This window comes from Vicia villosa, linkage group LG3, assembly GCF_029867415.1.
Source record: "Vicia villosa cultivar HV-30 ecotype Madison, WI linkage group LG3, Vvil1.0, whole genome shotgun sequence".
Classification (NCBI taxonomy): Eukaryota; Viridiplantae; Streptophyta; class Magnoliopsida; order Fabales; family Fabaceae; genus Vicia; species Vicia villosa.
The window spans coordinates 118,246,133-118,267,901 of NC_081182.1; the positions used below are offsets into that span (position 1 = coordinate 118,246,133).

The 21,769-nt window shown below is 32.8% G+C and overlaps 1 protein-coding gene across 1 annotated transcript in view; it reads left to right on the forward strand.

Annotated features, from left to right (window-relative positions):
• The window catches only part of LOC131658859 (uncharacterized), a 106,600-nt gene extending 94,514 nt beyond the window's left edge, over positions 1–12,086 (forward strand). The window contains exons 3-4 of the mRNA XM_058928109.1: positions 11,581–11,725; positions 11,972–12,086. Coding sequence (XP_058784092.1) covers positions 11,581–11,725; positions 11,972–12,086 — 260 coding nt within the window. The remainder of the gene's footprint in view (positions 1–11,580; positions 11,726–11,971) is intronic.
• The last annotated feature ends 9,683 nt before the right edge of the window (positions 12,087–21,769 follow it).

Here is a 21,769-nt window from a genome sequence, read left to right on the forward strand (position 1 = left end):
TATGAATTATAGAATGAGTAATGATTGGAGTTAAAGCTTGTGGAGCTAAGCATATGAACCAAGAGTTGAGGAGATATCACGACTTGGCGTAACCTGTGTACATCAATTAACGAAATATGAATACGATAAGGTGAACCTTAGGATTCCTAAGCAAGATTCATGACTCGAAGTTAGCTTGATATTTTTCCCTAAAGAAGCTACTTCCGAAGTTCTATAATCTAATGGTGGTAATAATGATGGACGAGGGGTTAGAGGACGGGCAAAAGGATAGTAACTACGAGTAGGCACGTTGCATATATGTTGGCTACTTCTTGTGAAGAAATTCCAAGGATGCCCATGTGCCATATATATCGCGGGTGTTCTCGGGATTTGGTCTCGGGAATGGGTCGGCTCCGTGGTTCAGGAGCTATTCTTCAAGGATGAACTCCCGGAGATATAGACCTTACCTTCTGCTTTTATCGTTTTCCTTACGGATGAATATATATGTGAGACTCGGGCCTTGGAAATTGGAAGAGTTTAATCGTTGTAGCGATTCAAGGTCGTTCCATAGTTCTTTATAGTCCATATTCATTACTTACTAGATAAATTTAAAGCTATGATTCGAGTCTTGTTCCAAGAGAAGGCTGGCAGGTAAACCTGGAAGACATATTCTAGAGGAAACATGTACCTAATATCTGAACATGTGATATGTTCTCAGAGTATCCAATTGGTGGTTAGTGGACACTCAATCGTGGTGCTGCGAGTTGTTAGGCCTTTCTGTATTAGATAGTGAGGGAAACCTTAGGATCTGAGATGGATCCGTAGATGATGCATGTACCCTGTAGAGCTGAGAGGACCCATAAGATAGGGGAACTCACTGAAATTTAGTAATCTCACCCCATTCATCTTATTATTTTTTCTATGTACCGTGCACATCGAGTTTTACTAAATGCTTGGATCAAAAGCTTTAATTGGATGCCTCGAAGACCGTACCCGATCCTTTCTTTTGCTGTTTATCTTTATCATTGTATAGACATATTCATTGTATCCATCTTCGAGATGATTTTGAAATGTATACAACTTATGTCATTATTTCTGACTTTTGTATGTACTCACTACCAGTTATTAATATTTTATTGATATGATTCTAGACACATATTAGTAGGGTATTACAATTATAATTTAGTTTATATTAATTTAGTTTTGCTTAATATAGTTTATATTTTATAATTTAATTAACTTTAACAGTAAAATATATTAGTTATTATTTTATAATTTAACTAATATTAACTAATAACTAATAACTTAATTATTAACTAATAAATATTAACTAATAACTAATAATTATTAACTAATAACATTAATATTAATTAATAATGTAAATATTAACTATTAACTAATAACAATGTTAACTTATAACTATAATATAACTATTATATTTTACTAACTAATAATAATGTTAACTAATAACTAAACTTAAATTGTAACAGTATTAACTAATAATAATGTTAATTAATATTAACTAATACCTATAATATAACTATTATATTTTAACTAATATATTTTATAATTTAATTAACTAATATATTAACTAATTTATTTTATAATTTAATTAATAACGTTAAGTATTGAACTAATATTAACTATTATATTTTAACTAAGGCAATTACTTGACAAAATCAAGTAAAACCAATTACTTGGCAATTAACTAATATATATTATAACGTTAATAGCGATTAATTGACAAAACCAAGGCGCAACTTAGTGGTAAGGGGGTTCACTATTAATGCTTTGGATCCTGGGTTCAACATCCCAAGGGATCAATTTTTTAAGCTTTGAAATAAAATCTCTGGATAAAGTCATAATTTTCACCCACAATAGATACACCATTGTTGCCTAAAACTCCAAAAAAAATGTCAATGCATATCTATTTAGGCTACCTATTTCGATTACATTACTACCTAATGTAGCTTAAACAATTTATGCTTCCTAAAAACATCATTCAAAACAAAAAATGAAAGAATTTTGAAAAACTTACCAAGTCAAAGTAATGGATTAGAAGTTTGAATGAAGTGAGTAACTTTGAAGTAAATGAAGTATAATGGAATGAGATGCTTGATTGTATGAGAAGTTTGAATGTATGAGAAAGCGCACCAGTTGGGTATTTTTAGATGTTAGAGGACTTTTTAGAAAATGAAGGAGTAAGAGGGAATGGTCTGGCTCGAGTATATGAAATATTAACGTTTGGAGATGCATCTCCAAATCACCCACTGAATTATGAATTAATGGTGTTTATGGAGATGCATCTGTGGATTGATCTCATACACATACGTAGATGCATCTCCGAATTAAATTTTGACAAAATAAAAATTTCTCATCAATTTGCATTAAATAGTGTGTAAAAATAAACAACACTCAAGAATTTGCATCAATTTGCATTAAAGAGACATTTGCGACTTTTTATCATGGTGGGGAATAGGGTCGGCCATTTATCGGTGCAACCACCTCTATGGCGTTGGGCCTCATATTCTGAGGGGCCTATTATTTTCAGTTAGTAACATAAAAAAATAAAGAACACTATATTCCAAAAATAAAAGTGAGGGAGAGTACGCATTGCTGCATGTGAAGGAGACGTTGTCACTATGAGTCAGACTAATAGACTGATCGAGGTATACTTTTGCTTTCTTTTTTTTACCTTAACTAGTAAGAAATCTGTGCGTTCGCACGGGTTCTGGTACGGTACGCACATTTATTCCAGATGTATATTTTTTAATAGAGAAATGTCTGGTTACCCGTGAAAAAATAATAATTAAGTATATAATTAATAAAAATATATATTTTGATAGTAATTTCATGTCCCGTTAATAATCAATATTTTGATCAATAACTTCATGTTTCCGTGTACAAATATTAGTTTGATCAATAACTTCATGTTTTTGTGTACAAATATTAGTTTGATCAATAACTTCATGTCCCCGTGTACCTTAAAAAATATTTTGATCAATAACTTAATGTCCTCTTAATAATCAATATTTTGATCAGTAACTTCATGTCCCGTTAATAATCAATATTTTGATCAATAACTTCATGTTCCCGTGTACAAATATTAGTTTGATCAATAACTTCATGTCCCCATGTACCTTAAAAAAATATTTTGATCAATAACTTCATGTCTCGTTAATAATAAATATTTTAATCAGTAACTTCATGTCCCGTTAATAATCAATATTTCGATCAATAACTTCATGCTCCCGTGTACAAAAGGTTTAGTAAAACACAATCTTATTTTTGCATCACATTTTATACACTAAAACTAACTTAAAAAATATTATTAATTTCATTTTAGAAGCGTAAATTTTCTTATATATTATTTTCTTTTTAAAATCTAAAATTGTAAAAAATATTTATTAAAAATAATCTATTATAAAATTATTTACTTAAATGAGAATATTTGATGGGTAAGTTTATTCTACCACAAAAATTATTGGCCTTAAAATCACTTACTATCATACTCATATATTAAGTAAATAGTATATTGATATAAAATCATAATAAAGTGTTATACATTTTTTACCTAAATTAAAATTATTTTTCTTTTGATAACATTTATAAAAAATTGGCTCAATAGTAAAATTTTATGTTTTTAAATTAAACTAAATAAAAAATTATATAAATAAAATTTAATGTTGTCTTTATGTGATAATTTCGAAAAAACAATTTGCTTCATCATATTAATAAAAAAAATTAATGATCAAATTTTATATTCTCTTAGTTTGTGTGTCAAATAAAAAGATAAATATAATTATTAATAGTTTAATATCTTCAGTCCTTATTAAATTTTCTTTATTATAAACTTTATCTTACATGTAATTTTAATTCTTTTTCTCAAGTTACATGCTGGTAATAGTTTACAGAAAATCAATATCAAATCAAAAAATAAGGTCATCGGAATATGTGATTTAACTTTATGGGTAAACTTTAAAGTAAATATTATTTTTCTCTTAAGTTGTTACAATATAAAAATCTATTTAATTATTTTTTAAAATAAACTTCTTATATATATATATATATATATATATATATATATATATATATATATATATATGTTTATTTTATTCCTCATCCTTTCTCTATCTTGGAATTCTTTTTTTTTTACAAATAATAAGAAGAATATTTATGGATAGAAAAATAAAAAATAAGGGGTTTAATTCCCAATTTTAATTTCTTCCGTTTACTTTGTTAGAACATTTTATCTTATCAATGAAATCTAAAGTATTTATAAAAGTTGAATTTACCTACTTTTTATTAAAATAAAGGCAATTTAATAATTGAAATTGATATTAAATCTATTAATTAGTTATTCTATTAATTGATCCATTATGAGCAGATTATTTATATTTATTTTATTCACTATTTGATAAAATGTATGTCTATCAACATTATGTGTATCAGACTGTCTATCAATATAATAAATGTATGTTAGAGTAGTTATATAAAATTACTCCTACTAAATTTTGAATTTTTTTGTCCGTCAAAAACTGCACAAATGTTGACATTTATATGGTAGATTTGCTATATATAAATAATAATTATAAACATGCACTAAAAAATATAATTTTTTTTATAGTTTCTATAAAGTAATAAGTAATGATTTCTTTTATAGTTGAATACAAAATACATGTCTGATATGGTTACAATTGCAGAAATTGAGGTTCACATCTAACTATAAAGCCATGTCCTTTTAAGTTGAAAGAAAAAAATGATAAAGAATACAAACCCTCAAATATGTGTTTAATTTCGTATCAAATTTATTTCATAACTCAATCTCTACCTTCAAATCTTCAATTTGTAGATGCTTCTAAATCCTCCCAAACTATATGTGGTCTATGTTAATGAAGTGAAAAAATGAATAAATGCAATTAGATTAATATGGAAAATAGCTTTGTATCATAAATTTATTTGGGTAACGAAAGAGTATTACTGCATATCAGAAGCATTAACATGAAATATTTCTCTGCACAAGGAAAGAGTATCACTGCATATCAGATTAAAAGCATTAACATGAAAGATGTGAAGCATTGATAGATTTGAAATTTCATGAAATATACAAATATCAAATCTCAAATCTCAGAAGAACATCATACAAAATCAAAATCCAATATCACATACAAAAATCACATTTCAATTTCATGAAATATTTCAAAGTCACAATCCATAATCAACATCTTACAAAATCAGATAAACATATAAATCCAAGATTTAATGCTTTCAACAAATTGAAAATCACAAAAATCCAAAAATCAAATGCAACAACAACTTAAAAGCTCTCATTCACATCGGTAGACATTTCATACTAAAATTTAGTTAATTAATTATTAAAATCAGAAAATCAAAAGGTTCAAAATAAATAACAAATAAAGATTAAAGAAACAACTAACCTATATTTCATTAGAGCCACCAAATTTTTTATCTTTTATCTTTTACCGCTGAAACCAGCTCACCTAAGGTGAAAAGAAACACCTTTTTGAACAAAAGAACCATGACTTGACTTGGATCGACTTCAAAGATGAATCTTGATGCTTCTGCATCTACTTCTGATTCTTCCTAACCCACAATTTAGAAACAATTTGTTAAGTGGATGGACATTTAAAAATGTAATCTTTTGAAGAAGTTAGAAATCTTTTGAAATCTTCTGAAAATATAAAAATGAGAATAAAACAGATTCAACTGTGGGAACAACTTTAATGAATTTAGGAAGAACTTATATCTCATTAGTTTTTATTGAAACAACCACAACATCAAAATATACAATTTCTATCAAGGAAGAAAATCTTACTTGCACTTGGATGAAAAATATAAACACTTACCATCACTTGTTTATTCTCACAAACAACATTTCTTCTGTGTAATAAAAAATACATAGCAGTGATTAATGTAAATAGCAAGTATAAATCATGGGAAAATAGTTGAATAGAGGAAAAATAAAAAACATAACTCACAAATCGGTGTGGTAACGCGTTGCCACCAAAGCAGATCTACCACCGCAAAATTGCACGCTATTTGAAACGCCACAGATCTATAGTAAAAACATGTTAATGGATTGAGATAGCAAAAAATCTACCATAGTGTTTGAAGGATCAAATGCATAAAAAAATTAGAGCAGTGTATAACAAAACCTAAAGATTGATGAAAAGAAATACTGATTTAGGGTCTGAGGAATGGGTATTGAAAGAAAAAGAAAAATGGTGTGTGAGGGAGAAAATAAAATTGTTGGGAGTATTTGGCGTGTGAGGGAGAAAAGAAGAGTGATTTAGGGTCTGAGTTTGCAGAGAAAATAAAAAAGTCAGAGCATGATAAGACATTGCAGGTTTTGAAAATGTAAAATAATATTAAAAGTTGAAAATAGATTATTTAAATAAATGTGTGACAAAGTAAACAGAAGTAAAGAAAACAAAAGTAGATTTGAGAAAAGAGAGGGTGTACACGTGGATAGTCTTAGTGATCAGTATTTGTGAAAAGGGCAGATAAGTAATTGGTAGAACATCTATCTTTCTTATATGATAGATAATAATATTATCATGAATCTGTTTGTTTAGCCAAATATAATAATATTATCACATTAAAGGATTATAAATATATAGTTTCTAAATTCAAATACATTTGTAAATGTAACCAAAAAATAAAATATACATTTGTAAATAAAAAATAAAGAGTTTCTTTTATTAAAATAATTTTTTTAAAATAAATTTTCGTTGCTCTTTTGTTTAATGTTATTTAACTAAATATCTAAATTAATTAATTCTTTGATTAAAAAATATATTTAAATTAATTATTAATTCCAAATTTTCTTTATTTAAGAAAATTCTTTTTTCTAAATATTAATTTAATATGAATAAAAAGTACTAATTTAATAATTTAGTGCAGGAATACAATTTTAAAATTGTATTACTAATAGATCGCTTGCTAGAAAATATTGCAAAATTGATTATCAGAAAACATGATAAACATAATAATTAATATATAATTTTATGATAATTGTTATTTCTACACATTGGTGGCTACTTGGTTCAAATAAAAATGACAAATTGGGCCAATTCTGGTTTGAAGTTTTCTCAAATTAAGTTATTTTTCTTTAAAAAATTAACTCTAATAATACACACATGATTAATCATTTGATATGATTTTATATAAAAACTTGTTAATTTGATTAATGATTAAACTATATTTAAATGTGAGGTGAGTTTTTATTGCTTTACTATGCATATATAATTACTTAGTTCTTCTAAAAAAATATAATAAGGTAACAAACCCTATTATATAAAGGTGTGTTTGGTTCGGTGTAGATGGAGGGGAGGGGAGGGAATATTTCTAATTAAATGTGTTTGGTTCAAATTTTATGAGGGAAGGGTGTCGCACGCTCGCGAAAAATGAACAGAGTCGCCACCAATATATTTATCCCATAAGGGAAAGGAATATCAGAAAACCTAACAAAGGAAGGAACAGGGTCTTGCGACCAGAGAATCTAGGTACGGGAGTCGGTTACGCGAGGGGAAGGTGCTAGCACCCCTCACGCCCATCGTACTCGATGGTATCCACCTATGTTTGTTTCTATCTAAAGGGTGTGTACTATGTCTATGTCTATATGCGAATGAATGCAAAAGAAATACGGGGAAAAGAAGGAATATTTACAAATGTGCTCGTTCAAGCCCCGCGACTTGATGCCTACGTATCCTTTTCAGGAATCAGAGCGCCGTAGTTCGGCTCAAGATTTTCTGTTTATTTTTGTGTTTTTTAGGTTGGCGGAGTTAACATTCGCGCTCTTGCATAAGAGATCGCCTACGATGCGTTCGAGCGGAAATAACATTGCCCTTAGAAAGAAGAAAAAGAAATGATTGGTTTGTGTCTTTTAACGTAGATGAGTGATGAACAGTTCCCAATACCGGGTCACTCACCACTTTCTCTACTTTGTTTTGGATTTGAACCATTGTTAGGTGTTTTAAGTGGTTTGGTTGTGTATTTTTTAAAGGGAATTTGTTCGCGATTTGAATCACATAAAAATGTACAATGATCGAGAAGCAGATTAGGGAATGAATCCCACTCACTTCCATCCCATTATGTAATGTTCGAGAAACAGATTAGGGAATGAATCCCACTCATTTCTCTCCCATTAATTAATGTTTGAGAAACGGATTAGGGAATGAATCCCACTCATTTCTCTCCCATTGAGTAGTGACCGAGAAACAGATTATGGAATGAATCCCACTCATTTCTATGCCACTAAGTGATTGAGAAACAATTTAGGGAATGAATCCCACTCATTTCTCTATCACTTTCTTAATGTGATTCGCATCTCTATTTATTAATGTTTTACTGTTGAAAAAGAAAAGAATGAACAAAAGGGAACTAACCTATTCTTTAATCTAAGTTGTTCTAATTCCTATTTGTGTAAAAAAAGAGTCTAAAATGGTACTAACAAAATAGGCCTAAAATGAGGCCAAAGATACAAGCAATAAAATCACACAAGCATCATACAAAAATAACATGGAACTAGCACAAAAACAATTCAAGCATCAATGCAAAATTAAACTAGAAAACTACTATTTTTTATGACCTTTTTATGAAGGAAATTCTAAGACTAAAATTAATCCCAAAAATGACCTAAGAATCTAACAAGTTTTAATTGATTTTATTGCCTAAAACCTAACAAATTATGATTTTTATTGTTTCATCACTAAGAAAAAATAAAAGAAAACTATGTTAAAAAACCTAAAAATCTAATAAGAGAAAATATGATCAGGGAGGGGTGTAAGCTGAAAACAAGGATGTCATTGGTAAAACGCTGGGCCCAAAGGTGTTGGCCCAGCAGTATTTTTGTTCAGATTGTTGCAGAAAAAAAAAAGGCTGCGCCTGAGCCAAGAGGGGAGTGTAGGAAAAATTTACTTTATACCCCTACAATTATACCTGTACCCCTACATGAAAAAAAATTGGACCTAAATACCCTTGTTTTAAATAATACATATTTTAAAAATTTTCATTTTTTCTTCACGTTTAAAAAAAAAATCAAAACACCCAAAAGTATATAAACCGGAACACTTTTTTAAAGTCTTCCGGTTTAAAAAAATACATACCGGAACACTTAGAAAAAGAGTTCCGGTAGTTTTCAAGGTTTTTAAAATGGGGTTTGAAAGTGCAAACCGGAACACTTATTTAAAGTGATCCGGTGGTTATTTTTTTTTAAAAAAATTATAGATTTTACGCAACGGTTTTAAACCGTTGCCTAAAGTAATTGACAAGTAAAAACGTTGCCTAAAATATATTGTGACGCTGGTGATACCATAGGCAACGCTTTTGCTCTGTTCCCATTAACTTTAGGCAACACTTTTAAAACGTTGCCTAATGTCTAGAATTTTTTTAAAAAAATAAACCACCGGAACACTTTAAATAACTGTTCCGGTTTGCACCTTAGCACCCACTTTATTCAACTTTAAAATTACCGGAAGACTTTAACTAAGTGTTCCGGTATGTAACTTGAAAATTTTGACTACCGGAACTCTTTTTTCAAGTGTTCCGGTGTGTTTTTTTTAAACCGGAACACTTTGAAAAAGTGTTCCGGTTTATATATTTTTAGGTGTTTCGAATTTTTTTTTGAAATGTGAAAAAAAATAAAAAATTTTAAAATATGTATTATTAATACGAGGGTATTTCGGTCTTAATTTTTTATGTGTAGGGGTATGAGTATAATTGTAGGGGTATAAAGTAAAATTTTCGGAGTGTAGATGGTTTCGGCCCAAGATTCATTCAGATTTCGACCCAATTTGCTAAGAAACTGATTAACAAAGCGCATCGTTTTGAACTAGGGTATCACTTTGTGACCCTTCAGCTTCCTTTCAATCTAACCTTCTCTCCCTCATATACGATTTCCGGCGACGAAGCGCCACCGTGAACCACCATCCCTAATAACTTTTTCAATCATCAAAACCTAAACACGAATCCTACTTTATTTCTGATCCTAAACGCGAATGCGAATCTGGATTTCAATGAATCTCCCTCACTCAACGGGATCGAAGAAGGAAATCAGAAACCCTAAAAATTGAACTCCGAACATTCGAGCATGGATTCGCGAAATTGAAGCATTAGGATCTATAAGAGGATGGAAACACAAAGTTTAAGAGCTGTAAATACGTTTAAAAAACCTGTTTGAAGGATCTGAATCTCCGGTACGGTGGCGGAGATTCCCGACCACCGTGAAATTCAGGTAAGGACTTTATATGCTCTTGACTATGTTTCGCTTTCTTCTTCTCCTCTTCTTTTTGATACTTTTTTCTGAAATTCTTGTGTCGTTGTGGAGATGAGTTAAGAGTAAGGTGCGATAGATGATGAATGTGCAGAGAGAGTGCTGATTGATTCGAGGATGTGTGATGGAGGTTTAGCTCGGTTGAAGGAGTTTCAAAGGTTGAAACTCCAACAACTTTGGTGATGAGCTTTGGTGAAGTGTGAGAATGGTGTGAAGGAATTGGAGGATGGTGAAGCTGCAGATAAGATGATAAGGTGGTGATAATGTAGATTCAGAGTGAATGGTGAGGTTGAATGGCGTGAGATTGACGAAGATGATGAGAGGTTCGATGGTGCGTGTTGGTGAGGAGTGAAAAAATGGTTGAGGTGAGAATGAGCGTGTGTGGAGAATGATGAATGGTGAGAGTGAAGGTAAAAATGATGAGAGAGCTTCTGAAAATGGAGGGTGATTGAATATATAGAAGTGGAAGTAGAAGAAATCAGTTAGAAGAGAGAATTGAGGGCTGTTGGATTGAAATTCAGTTGGAGGATTGAATGGTGAGGATCAAGATTGATTTTGGTGGTTATGAATTGGTTATATTCTGTTAAGGGAATTATCTATGGTTATGTTAGTTACAATTCTGTTTTGGTGGTTGGTTTGACAGTTAGAAAATGGTTAGAAGGTTGTTAGGGAAGTTAAGTTGGTTATTGATAGTTTGTTACAAAATTCTGTTTCTGTTAGTGAAGGTTGAGAATTGGTTAGAAGTTAGAAAAAGTTAGTTACATTGGTTTGGAGGTTGTAACTGTTAAGGGTTTGTAACCGCATGTCAGATGGTTGGAAGGTTAGTTAGAAAAATGAATGGGTTCTGTTCTGTTATGGAGACTAGGTTAGAAGTTAAACAGTTATGAATATACATGGCTGGCTGGTCGTGGTTTAGGATTGAAAAGGAACTTATTTATGAAGGATGGGTTGTGTTAGTGTTTTTATGTGGGTTTGATATCAGTTAGAATTTAGGTGTTTGTCTTCGTATCTGAAACTTACAGATTTGAAACTGCCTTGGAGCTGATATGTTGTTTTCATTTTGATGCAGGGTTCGGTTTAGAGGCTATGTGAAATGAGCTTTTATTGGTGGGTTTGGAACTGGATTGGTTAATGCGGCTTGATGTTGCAGGTCTGCTTTAAATGTCAAGTGATGGACTGAACTGAGCACATGGTTATGTTTGACTCTTGAAGTGAGTTTCTGACTTTTTCTTCTTGACGGGTGTTTTGAATAGGCTTCCTTGGCTGTTATATGAACTTGTAATGCCGTAAGTGTTTTTTTTATATAGGTTTTAATTTGAATGTGGTACAGGGGCTGATCTGGTTTAATGAAGCATGGAGTGCACATAACTTAAAGCTTGAAGACAAAGAGCTTGGCCTCTTCTCTTTTGAACTGATGTCGCTGCAACTAATAGCTGAAACTAGTTTTGAAGAGTGAGTATCAATGACTGTCGGTAAAATTTTTAGGAAGTGAATTTTGGAAATTAGGAGGTGAAGTTTTGTTAGGCTGTTAGGGACTGTTTTTGTTGCTGCAAGGCTGTTTTGAACGTGAATTGGGACTTGTTTTAATTTCCTATTAGAAGTTAGACTGAATGTTGTGAACTACTAGTTTAGAATTGAATGATATTAAAATGTGTTGGATCTGTTTTTCTGATTCGGATGGTTTTAATGAATGTGCAGGTTCAGCATATGGCTTTATGATGTTGGCATTTTGGTGAAAATGGAGGTTCTTTTGCAACAAGAAAGCAATATGGTCATGGGTGAAGGAAACTTGAGGCAATATAGTCGGGAATAGGTTTAGGGATTTCCGTGCGTAATATTCTTTGACGTTATAATGATTGTGTGAGAATTGAAGGATAGAAAAACACTTAGAAAGGGGGGTTTGAATAAGTGTAGCTTTAAAAACTTGACAGATAAAAATAAATTGCACAGTTATTTTTATCCTGGTTCGTTGTTAACTAAACTACTCCAGTCCACCCCCGCAGAGATGATTTACCTCAACTGAGGATTTAATCCACTAATCGCACGGATTACAATGGTTCTCCACTTAGTCAGCAACTAAGTCTTCCAGAGTCTTCTGATCACACACTGATCACTCCAGGAACAACTGCTTAGATACCCTCTAAGACTTTCTAGAGTATTCTGATCCACACGATCACTCTAGTTACAACCTGCTTAGATAACCTCTAAGACTTCCTAGAGTATTCTGATCCACACGATCACTCTAGTTCCTTACAACTTAATGTAATCTATTCTAAGAGTATTACAATTGCTTCTTAAAAGCTATAATCACAAACTGTGATATTTCTCTTAACGTTTAAGCTTAATCTCACTAATATATTACAACAGCAATGTAGTGAGCTTTGATGAAGATGAAGATTCTGAGCTTTGAGTAGAACAGAGTTTCAGCAAGTTAATATTCACAGAAATTGTGTAAGTTCGTTAACCTTGCTTCTCATCAGAACTTCATATTTATAGGCGTTGGAGAAGATGACCGTTGAGTGCATTTAATGCTTTGCGTGTTCCGTACAGCATCGCATTTAATGTTATACGCTTTTGTCAACTACCTCGAGCCTTGTGCATGCTGTGTCTACTGACGTTGCCTTTACTAGCCTTTAACGTTCCTTTTGTCAGTCAGCGTAGCTTGCCACATGTACTTCCTTCTGATCTGATGTTTGTGAATACAACGTTTGAATATCATCAGAGTCAAACAGCTTGGTGCAAAGCATCTTCTGATCTTCTGACCTTGAAGTGCTTCTGTGCGTGATACCATCAGGACTTCAGTGCTTCTGATCTCATGTTCTTCTGATGCTTCCATAGACCCATGTTCTGATTCTGCTTCGACCATCTTCTGATGTCTTGCCAGACCATGTTCTGATGTTGCATGCTGAACCCTTTGAGACAAAGCTTCTGAGCGCTGAATTATGCATACTCTTTATATATATTTCCTGAAAAGGAAATTGCATTGGATTAGAGTACCATATTATCTTAAGCAAAATTCATATTATTGTTATCATCAAAACTAAGATAATTGATCAGAACAAATCTTGTTCTAACAAGAATTTGTAATGGAATGTCTCTTTTTGTATGATAACCTTCTTTTGTAATTTGCTTTGCCCAAATGTATATTGACCTCTTTGACATAATAGACAATTGAAATTCCATTTTCCCTCCACTTGTATTATTTGAAATTTCAATCTTCAAGTTCTTCAATTGGCCACACTTGGATCGAGTTATAGATTTATAGTGCCAAATCTCCTTCATCTCATAGGCTTGAATGAAACATGGCGATGGCATTGATGTCTCATAACTTGTGTGCCAAGAAAACACGTGAATATTCTTCTTTTCGTAATCTTAGGCCATCAACCTTCAAATTAATTTTAATGAACTCCTTATCCAAAACTCTGATCAAGTAGCTGCACGAGTGTTGAAATGAAGGACGTGCTTCGAACCATAGAGAAACTCCTGTTTCCTTATGCCTCATAGCATGACTTATTATTCACTTCATTAGACTTTAAACAAAATAGCCTCAGTTGATGAATGAATGTCAATAAGCTCAATCATGATGAATGAGAAACCTCAACCCCTTTGTCTTAGGTACATGTCGCTGAAGAAAAAGTAACTTGAGATGGAATAAACCCTAGATCCTAAGATCCTCAATTGAACCCCTTAATAATTCAAGATCCTTGATCCCATGCCAATTTATTGATTAATGATGCATGGGTTATGTTAGATGACCTAATGGGAGGTATATACATGAATGCAAGAATCTAAGCCAGTTAGAAATTAAAGGGTAGGACAAATTTGGGGTATGACAAATGGGAAGGGAGGGGAGGGGAGTGTAGGAGAGCAAAATCCCTCCAAAACACACTTTTTGCGTCCCCCAAATCGGGGGGATTTGGAGAGGAGGGGAGGGAATCTGAACATTGATGTTTTAAAACTTATTATAATTGGTATAATATCCTCAGTTTTATTTTAATATTTCAAAATTATTCATTTTCTTTTGTATTACTGCTCTCTTCTGTGTAATTTTTCTCGATTGCTTCTATCAACTTATTATAATACTTCTCCACCTTCAAATTATTTTAAAATTTTTGTCCTTAATTTAAATTCATAATCATTGTAATTTTTTTTATTTTTTTATAACTCTTTTATGTTTATTTATTTTTTTCTAATTTTGTTATGTGTCCTATCATATTTTCTTTTATATTAGACTTTAAATCTATCATTTTAATTTTTTTATTTATTTTATTAAAACATTTAAACCATTTATATTTAATAATAAATTATTTTATGTATTTGACAAGACTCAAGATGGAGATTCTGATTCAGATGCTCAACAAGCTATGAATTTTCTTAGTGAATCTTGGGCTAACATGGATAAGAGAGATGAGATTGTTGATTTGGATGCAAACTCTAGTCAACCATTTCAATTGGTGGTTCCAAGAAATAGGAAGCATAAGAAGAAGCCGCCTGAGACGTGTAAAGGTTTCAAGTTAGGTGCCTCCAACCGTACGCCTCGGTAGTTTCTTTGATATGAGTTATCTCATGTGTTTATGTTGTTTATCTTTTGTTTTTTTTCTTTTTCGCTTTGTTCTTTTTGAGGGTTCTGGTCTTGTCCCCCCCTCCTCTTTGTACTGTTTTCTTTTGTTTAATATATTTTGGCCTTTATTAAAAAAAAATTCATTACGATTTAAAAGTTGTTATCAACATATAGTTTAATTTGTTTTTGAACATTTTATTCGAATTAAGTGAACTCAATTTTTTAACATTATGTAGTAAATTATAACTTTTTAGTCACTCAATATTAGAAATTTTACTAACAAAAATATATGTATAAATTTTTCACATTTGAATATCATATTGTATCACTTATATAAGATAATAAGGATAAAAATGTAAATTACTAATAAAACCCCTCCCCTTCCCTCTTGAGCCAAATATATTTTTAATTAAAATTCCTCCCTTCCCCTCCCCTCCCCTCGTTTGACCCAAACACCTATCTGATTAAAAAAATCTCCTCACCTCCCCTCCCCTTCACTCCCCTCCATTAAAATCCCTCCCCTCCCCTCCCCCTCATTTGAACCAAACAGACCTAAGAAAAAGAATGGTGAAAAATACAATAAGGTAAGAAACTCGCTTACACATATGTTTGCGACATAAGGAGGCTAAGTTTGAGTGCAAAAAATGTAAGAAAATTTATCTCACCGGCCTGTAAAGAAAAGCTCAAGTGAATGGAGACAAATGCACAAAAATCAAGTGATATGGTAAGATGAAGACAGAAGAAAAACATGGTTAATGGATCATACAATTTGTTGGTTTTTGTAAGTCGAGTAATACTTTGAACTCATACAATTTGTTTGTTTTATTTGTACTCTCCATCTGGTGTATATGGCTGTGATGTGGTAGCTCTTCTTGAATATGGCGGGCGTCATAATTACTCTTACGCTGACTTAATGTCTTAGTTGGATAAAGTGACATAATCCACAGTGCATTTGAACAAACAATTTGCTTTATATGTATTCTTTTGGTGTAGGTTGTTAATGTATAAATTGAGTGTTCTGCAAATTACCATAATTTGTAGTTATAGTAAGGTGTGTTTGTGTTTATACTGGTGTGTGTAGAAAGTGAAGTAATGTATGATGATGGTGCAAACAGAAGTGGAAACTGATCTTGCTAAGTATCATCATCATCACTATGTAATGCAGTAATTTTATGACTTGGAAAAACTCAGCATGGTTAGAAAATCACATGGTTCTTACCAAAAGATAACTTCATCTATTTTTGGTAACAAAAAAAAAAACATGATTCATTCGTTTTAATATTTCTTAAAAAATAATAGAATTCCAAAATATTTTTTATGATTCTTAATAAAAAATAGCATGATTCTTGATAAAAATAATTTATTCTTATTTATAAACAAATTTGGATTTTTTTCAATTTCATTTAAAAATAAATAACACATGAGTCTATTCTTTAAAAACTAATTTATTATTATTATTTATAGTTAGTTAAACTAACACAACAACAAAAATTTATTTTTTTATCCATAAATAGTACTATTTTAATTTTTAATTTGTTTCTTTTAATTTTGAAACAAATTTCTCATTATTTTCTTCAATTTTATTTAAATGTAGCTTTATTCTATTCACTTAAATGAAAGGATAATATTAATATATTTTTAGTGTTCATGTCGTAAGTATTTGTATATATATTTCGTTTGAATAAATATTATAGAGTGGTAATAGTAGTAGTACGATATTATAATTTTATTTTAATAAAAAAATATTCTTTATATTTTAAAATTAATTTAATTTTTTATTTACAATTAAATTACTTGTACTTATTATTTATTATTAAAAGCTGTTTTAAAAAAATTATGTGCGCAATTTAAATAAAATTTCATACTTTATTTAAAAATATAGTAATTTTATCATTTAATTTCAGTTTATAAAATATAATATAATGTAAATAAAATTAAAAAAACCAATGAAAAAATTTATTTAAAAAAAACGAAATAATTTTTTAATATAATATTAATTTGATTGTGAATTTTTAGTAGTAAATATAAATAGTACTATTTATTAATAAAATTTTTAGTCGTGTTATTTATAATTAAAAATAAATTAACTCATTTTTATCGTATAAGACTCGTGTGTTATTTATTTATTTTATTTGATGTAAATATACATTGAATTGATTATACATGTTAGAGAAAAATAATATTTTGTTTTTTTGTAAGTTTAAAGAAAAATAATATTTTTGTTAATATATATGGAATTAATTAGATAGATATATATGGAAAGATTAGCACTATGAAAAAAGGAAATATTTTACAAAACTGTTTTTTTTAATAGCCATTGAATTTTAGATAAATCAAAGGTTGTAAATTGGTGTAATACTTGGTGTAATTAATTGGCGTAATTTGATCCTCCTCTCTCTCTCTCTCTCTCCCTATATATATATATATATATATATATATATATATATATATATATATATATATATATATATATATATATATATATATATATATATATATATGAGGAGGGATCAAATTACACCCGAAGAGTTACACCACGAGTTACACTCGTTCAATAACTACATCTCGAATTAATATTTTTTTAATTCAACCGTTGGATTGAAACATAATATCATATAGATCATACCTATAAAGTTTGAGCTTAATCTATAATGATTTACTATATCATCAAGATATACAAAGATTAACGTCAAAATGAGCTTTCATATAACGTTAATTTTACTGTAATTCAATGACATAGTAAATCATTATAGATTAAGCTCAAACTTTATAGGTATGATCTATATGATATTATCTTTCAATTCAACGGTTGAATTTAAAAAATATTAATTCGAGATGTAGTTATTGAACGAGTGTAACTCGTGGTGTAACTCTTCGGGTGTAATTTGATCCCTCCTCATATATATATATATATATATATATATATATATATATATATATATATATATATATATATATATATATATGTTATGTACTCAGATTTGTAAGGCCTGAGTGCCTCCTCAAGAAAGAATAAGAGAAGGGAATGAGTTAAGATTATATTTCATTCATAACTGTTAAGTGATTATTACAACGATTATAAAGGAAAGCAATCTAAGGAATCACAACAGAATCCCTAATAGATTTGACAACAAAGAAAATAATAACAAACTACTAGTGAGTCATCACTTTTAGAAGCAAATAGAATCTTTCATTTGTAAACCACATGGTCATTATATTTGGAAGGCATCCTTTTGTTGCGGGTGGGCCTATTTCCAATATTCTGCACATGTCCATCTGGTGCAATAACCGCAGGCCCAATTGTACTCATAACATTATCCACCCCATCAGAAACAACCTTGTCCTCAAGGTTGTAGTGCAGCTGCAAATCCTCCCATTTCTCCCAAGAGGTATCCTCCGGTGGTAAGCCATCCCACTGCACTAGCACCTATTTACACGGCACACCAGCAATATCTACGATACGTGTGTCCAAGATAACAAGAGGAGAATCAGCAGTATGGGAATCAATTGATTCGGGGGGTAATTGCATATTAGGAGGGGGAATCGGACCCTGATATAGCTTCAATAATGAGCAGTGAAACACATTATGAATTTTGGCATGTGAAGGGAGCTCTAGTTTATAGGCAACAGGCCCTACACGAGCTGAGATGCGAAAGGGGCCGTAAAAACGCCTGTTGAGCTTATTGAACTTGGTGGCAGACAGTGACCCTTGTCTATACGGCTGAAGCTTAACATGAACCCAATCATCAACTTCGAATTGCAACTCCCTACGTTTCCCATCTACAATAGTTTTCATCCGCAATTGGGCCTTTTCTAGATTCTTTTTCAACAATGCCAGTATTTCTTCTCTAGATGACAACAAGTCATCACTAGCATCGACATTGGAGGAACCAACAACATAGCTAGGAATCGTAGGAGGGGGTTTACCATAAACAACCTGATAAGGAGTGATTCCTTTTGAGGTATGAAAGGATGTATTATAATGGTATTCTGCCCAGGACAAATACTTATGCCACAAAGATGGTTTGTGATGAACAAAGGCCCTTAGATATTGCTCGATTGTGCAATTCGTCACTTCTGTTTGCCCGACCGTTTGGGGGTGATAAGCATAACTCATCCTCAAAAGTCTGCCGCTGAATTTGAAGAGCTCTGACAAAAACTTACTAATGAAAATGGGATCACGGTTGGAAACGATACTTTTGGGTAACCCATGCAACTTTTGAACACCATATTAACAAAAAGCTCAGCCACTTTATAAGCGGTGTAGTGTGAAGGGAGAGCGCCTAGGTGAACATACTTAGAAAACCGGTCAACTACCACCAATAGGACAGAATAGCCTCCTGAAATAGGCAGGCCAGTAACAAAATCCAGTGAGATATCTTCCCAAACATTCGCGGGGATGGGCAGGGGTTGTAAGAGGCCACCTGGTGTTTGTATAGAATACTTAGTCTGCTGGCAAACTAAACAGGCAGAAATGAAGGAAGTAATGTCATGGTGCATGGAGTCCCAACTGAAATTGGCAGAGAGTCGCTTCAAAGACTTGACTATGCCAGCATGCCCTCCAATTGGAGTCTCATGGTACTCCTTCATCAGTAATGTCTTGAAACGAGAATTGGAGGGAATCCAAATTCTGCCTTCCGCAATAGTAGGCCATTAGCAACCGCAAAACTAGGCATACTAGCAGGATCAGATTCATACTTGTGAAGCAAGTCCTGATACTCAACCGATTGAAAAAGGTCTTGTTTGAGCTCTGCAATGAAGATGAATTGAGGGGTAGAAAGCATGTGCAACGCTGCACCCATGGGCTCAAGGCAATGAGACAATGCGTCGGCTACTACATTGATTTTCCCGCTTTGTGCTGAATGTCATAATGGTAACCTAAGAGTTTGGACAAATAAAATTGCTGCTCCGGGGTTTGAATAACCTGGGTGAGTAACTCTTTAAGGCTACGATGATCCGTTTGTATGACAAAATAGTGGCCTAACAAATACTGGCGCCAATGCTTCACTGCACTCGTAATAGCATGTAATTCCCGTATATACGTAAAAGCTTTTGAGAGTCTAGGGCAAAATAATTTGCTGAAGTAAGCGATGGGATGATCATCTTGCAATAGAACAGCTCCCATGGCATATCCCGACGCATCCGTTTGAACAACGAACGGCTTACCAAAATCAGGCAAAGACAGGACAGGGGCAGTAGCAAGCGCCTGTTTGAGATTGTCAAACGCAGCCTGTGATGTATCAGACCATTCAAAAGCATTCTTCTTCAACGGAGAGGTGAGGGGGTGAGCCAAAGCAGCATAAGAGCGCACAAATCGACGATAAAACCCAGACAAGCCAAGGAAACCACGCAAACTCTTGACTGTTTTTGGCGTGGGCCAACCTAAAACACCTTGAATTTTGAGGGGATCCGGAGCAACTGTGCCAGCCGTGACAATGTGGCCAAGGTAAGCAATCTATGATTGACAGAAGGTGCACTTTGATGGTTTGAGGTGAAATTCGTGCGTTGCAAGTATAGAGAAGACTTGAGTCAAATGCCTCTCCATGTTCTAACTAAAAACCAGTATATCATCAAAGAACACAATCACGGACTTTCGCAACAAAGGTATGAAAATCTCATTCATTGTAGCCTGGAATGTGGATGGCGCGTTACAGAGGCCGAAAGGCATGACATGGTATTCATAACGACCATCATGTGTGCGAAAAGCGGTCTTGTGGATGTCTTGTGGGGCGACACGAATTTGATGAAATCCCGAGGTTAAATCAAGCTTAGAGAATACCTGGGCACTGCCTAACTCATCGAGCAACTCATCTATGGTAGGGAGGGGAAACCTGTCACGCACCGTGATAGTGTTTAAAGATCTCTAATCTACGCACATTCGCCATGATCCGTCTTTCTTCTTAAGTAGTAATACAGGAGAAGAGAAGGGGCTTGTGCTTGGCTGAATCCACCCGATACTGAGAAACTTAGCAACTTGAGCTTCAATTTCCAGCTTCTAGGAATGGGGATATCTGTAAGGACGCACATTAACAGGAGTGGATTGTGGAAGGAGAGGGATGGTATGATCTGTTGTCCGTGGAAGTGGAAGAGATGAGGGTTCTGTAAATAGGTTGGCATGGTGAGTGAGTAACGTTTGGAATGGAGGAGGAAGATGAGATAATGATGCGTTTGGTGAGTCAAGCTGAAGCTCAGAATTGTGTGTGGTGGTGCAGCTAAAAATGTGTAAGGAGTAGAGTTGGGCTTCAGGGTTGTGACGGGTGAATTTGTGAAAGGAATGTAAGCTCATGGTAGGGGTAGGTGAAAGCCCTTGTAATTCCACACAAGAGTTGTTGTGAAAGAAACTCATAGTGAGGGTATTGTAGTTCATCAAGACCGGCCCAAGTTGTTTAAGCCATTGGGCTCCCAAGACCATATCTGCACCGCGTAGGCCCAAAACATAAAAATCCACCAAAAAGGTGTGGTTCTGGATGACTATAGACACCCCATGACAAACATGGGTACAATGAAGCTCTTGGCCACTACCCACTATGACCCTGAATGGGTTAATGGGGTCTAAAGTTAAGCCCAATTCTGTAGCTATCTTCTCTTGCACAAAATTGTGTGTGCTGCCTCCATCCACAAGCACATGAATGGTTTGTGACCCGATCCGCCCCACGACCCGAAACGTGTCAGCAACATGGTCACCTGAGAGAGCGTGCAAGCTCAACTGTGCAGCGGTAGTCTCAGATTCCGGCGGGTCAACACCTAGATCTAACTGGGTAGCTATTTGTTCGAGTTCACTAGTATCAACAGAAATCTCACCACCGACAGCTAATAAGAGGAAAACGTGAGCACCGCATTTGTGAGAACGAGACCAACGCTGGTCACAGTTGAAACATAGTCCTTTCTCGCGTCGTTCGTCCATCTCAACGCTAGAGAGATGACGGAAATGTGGC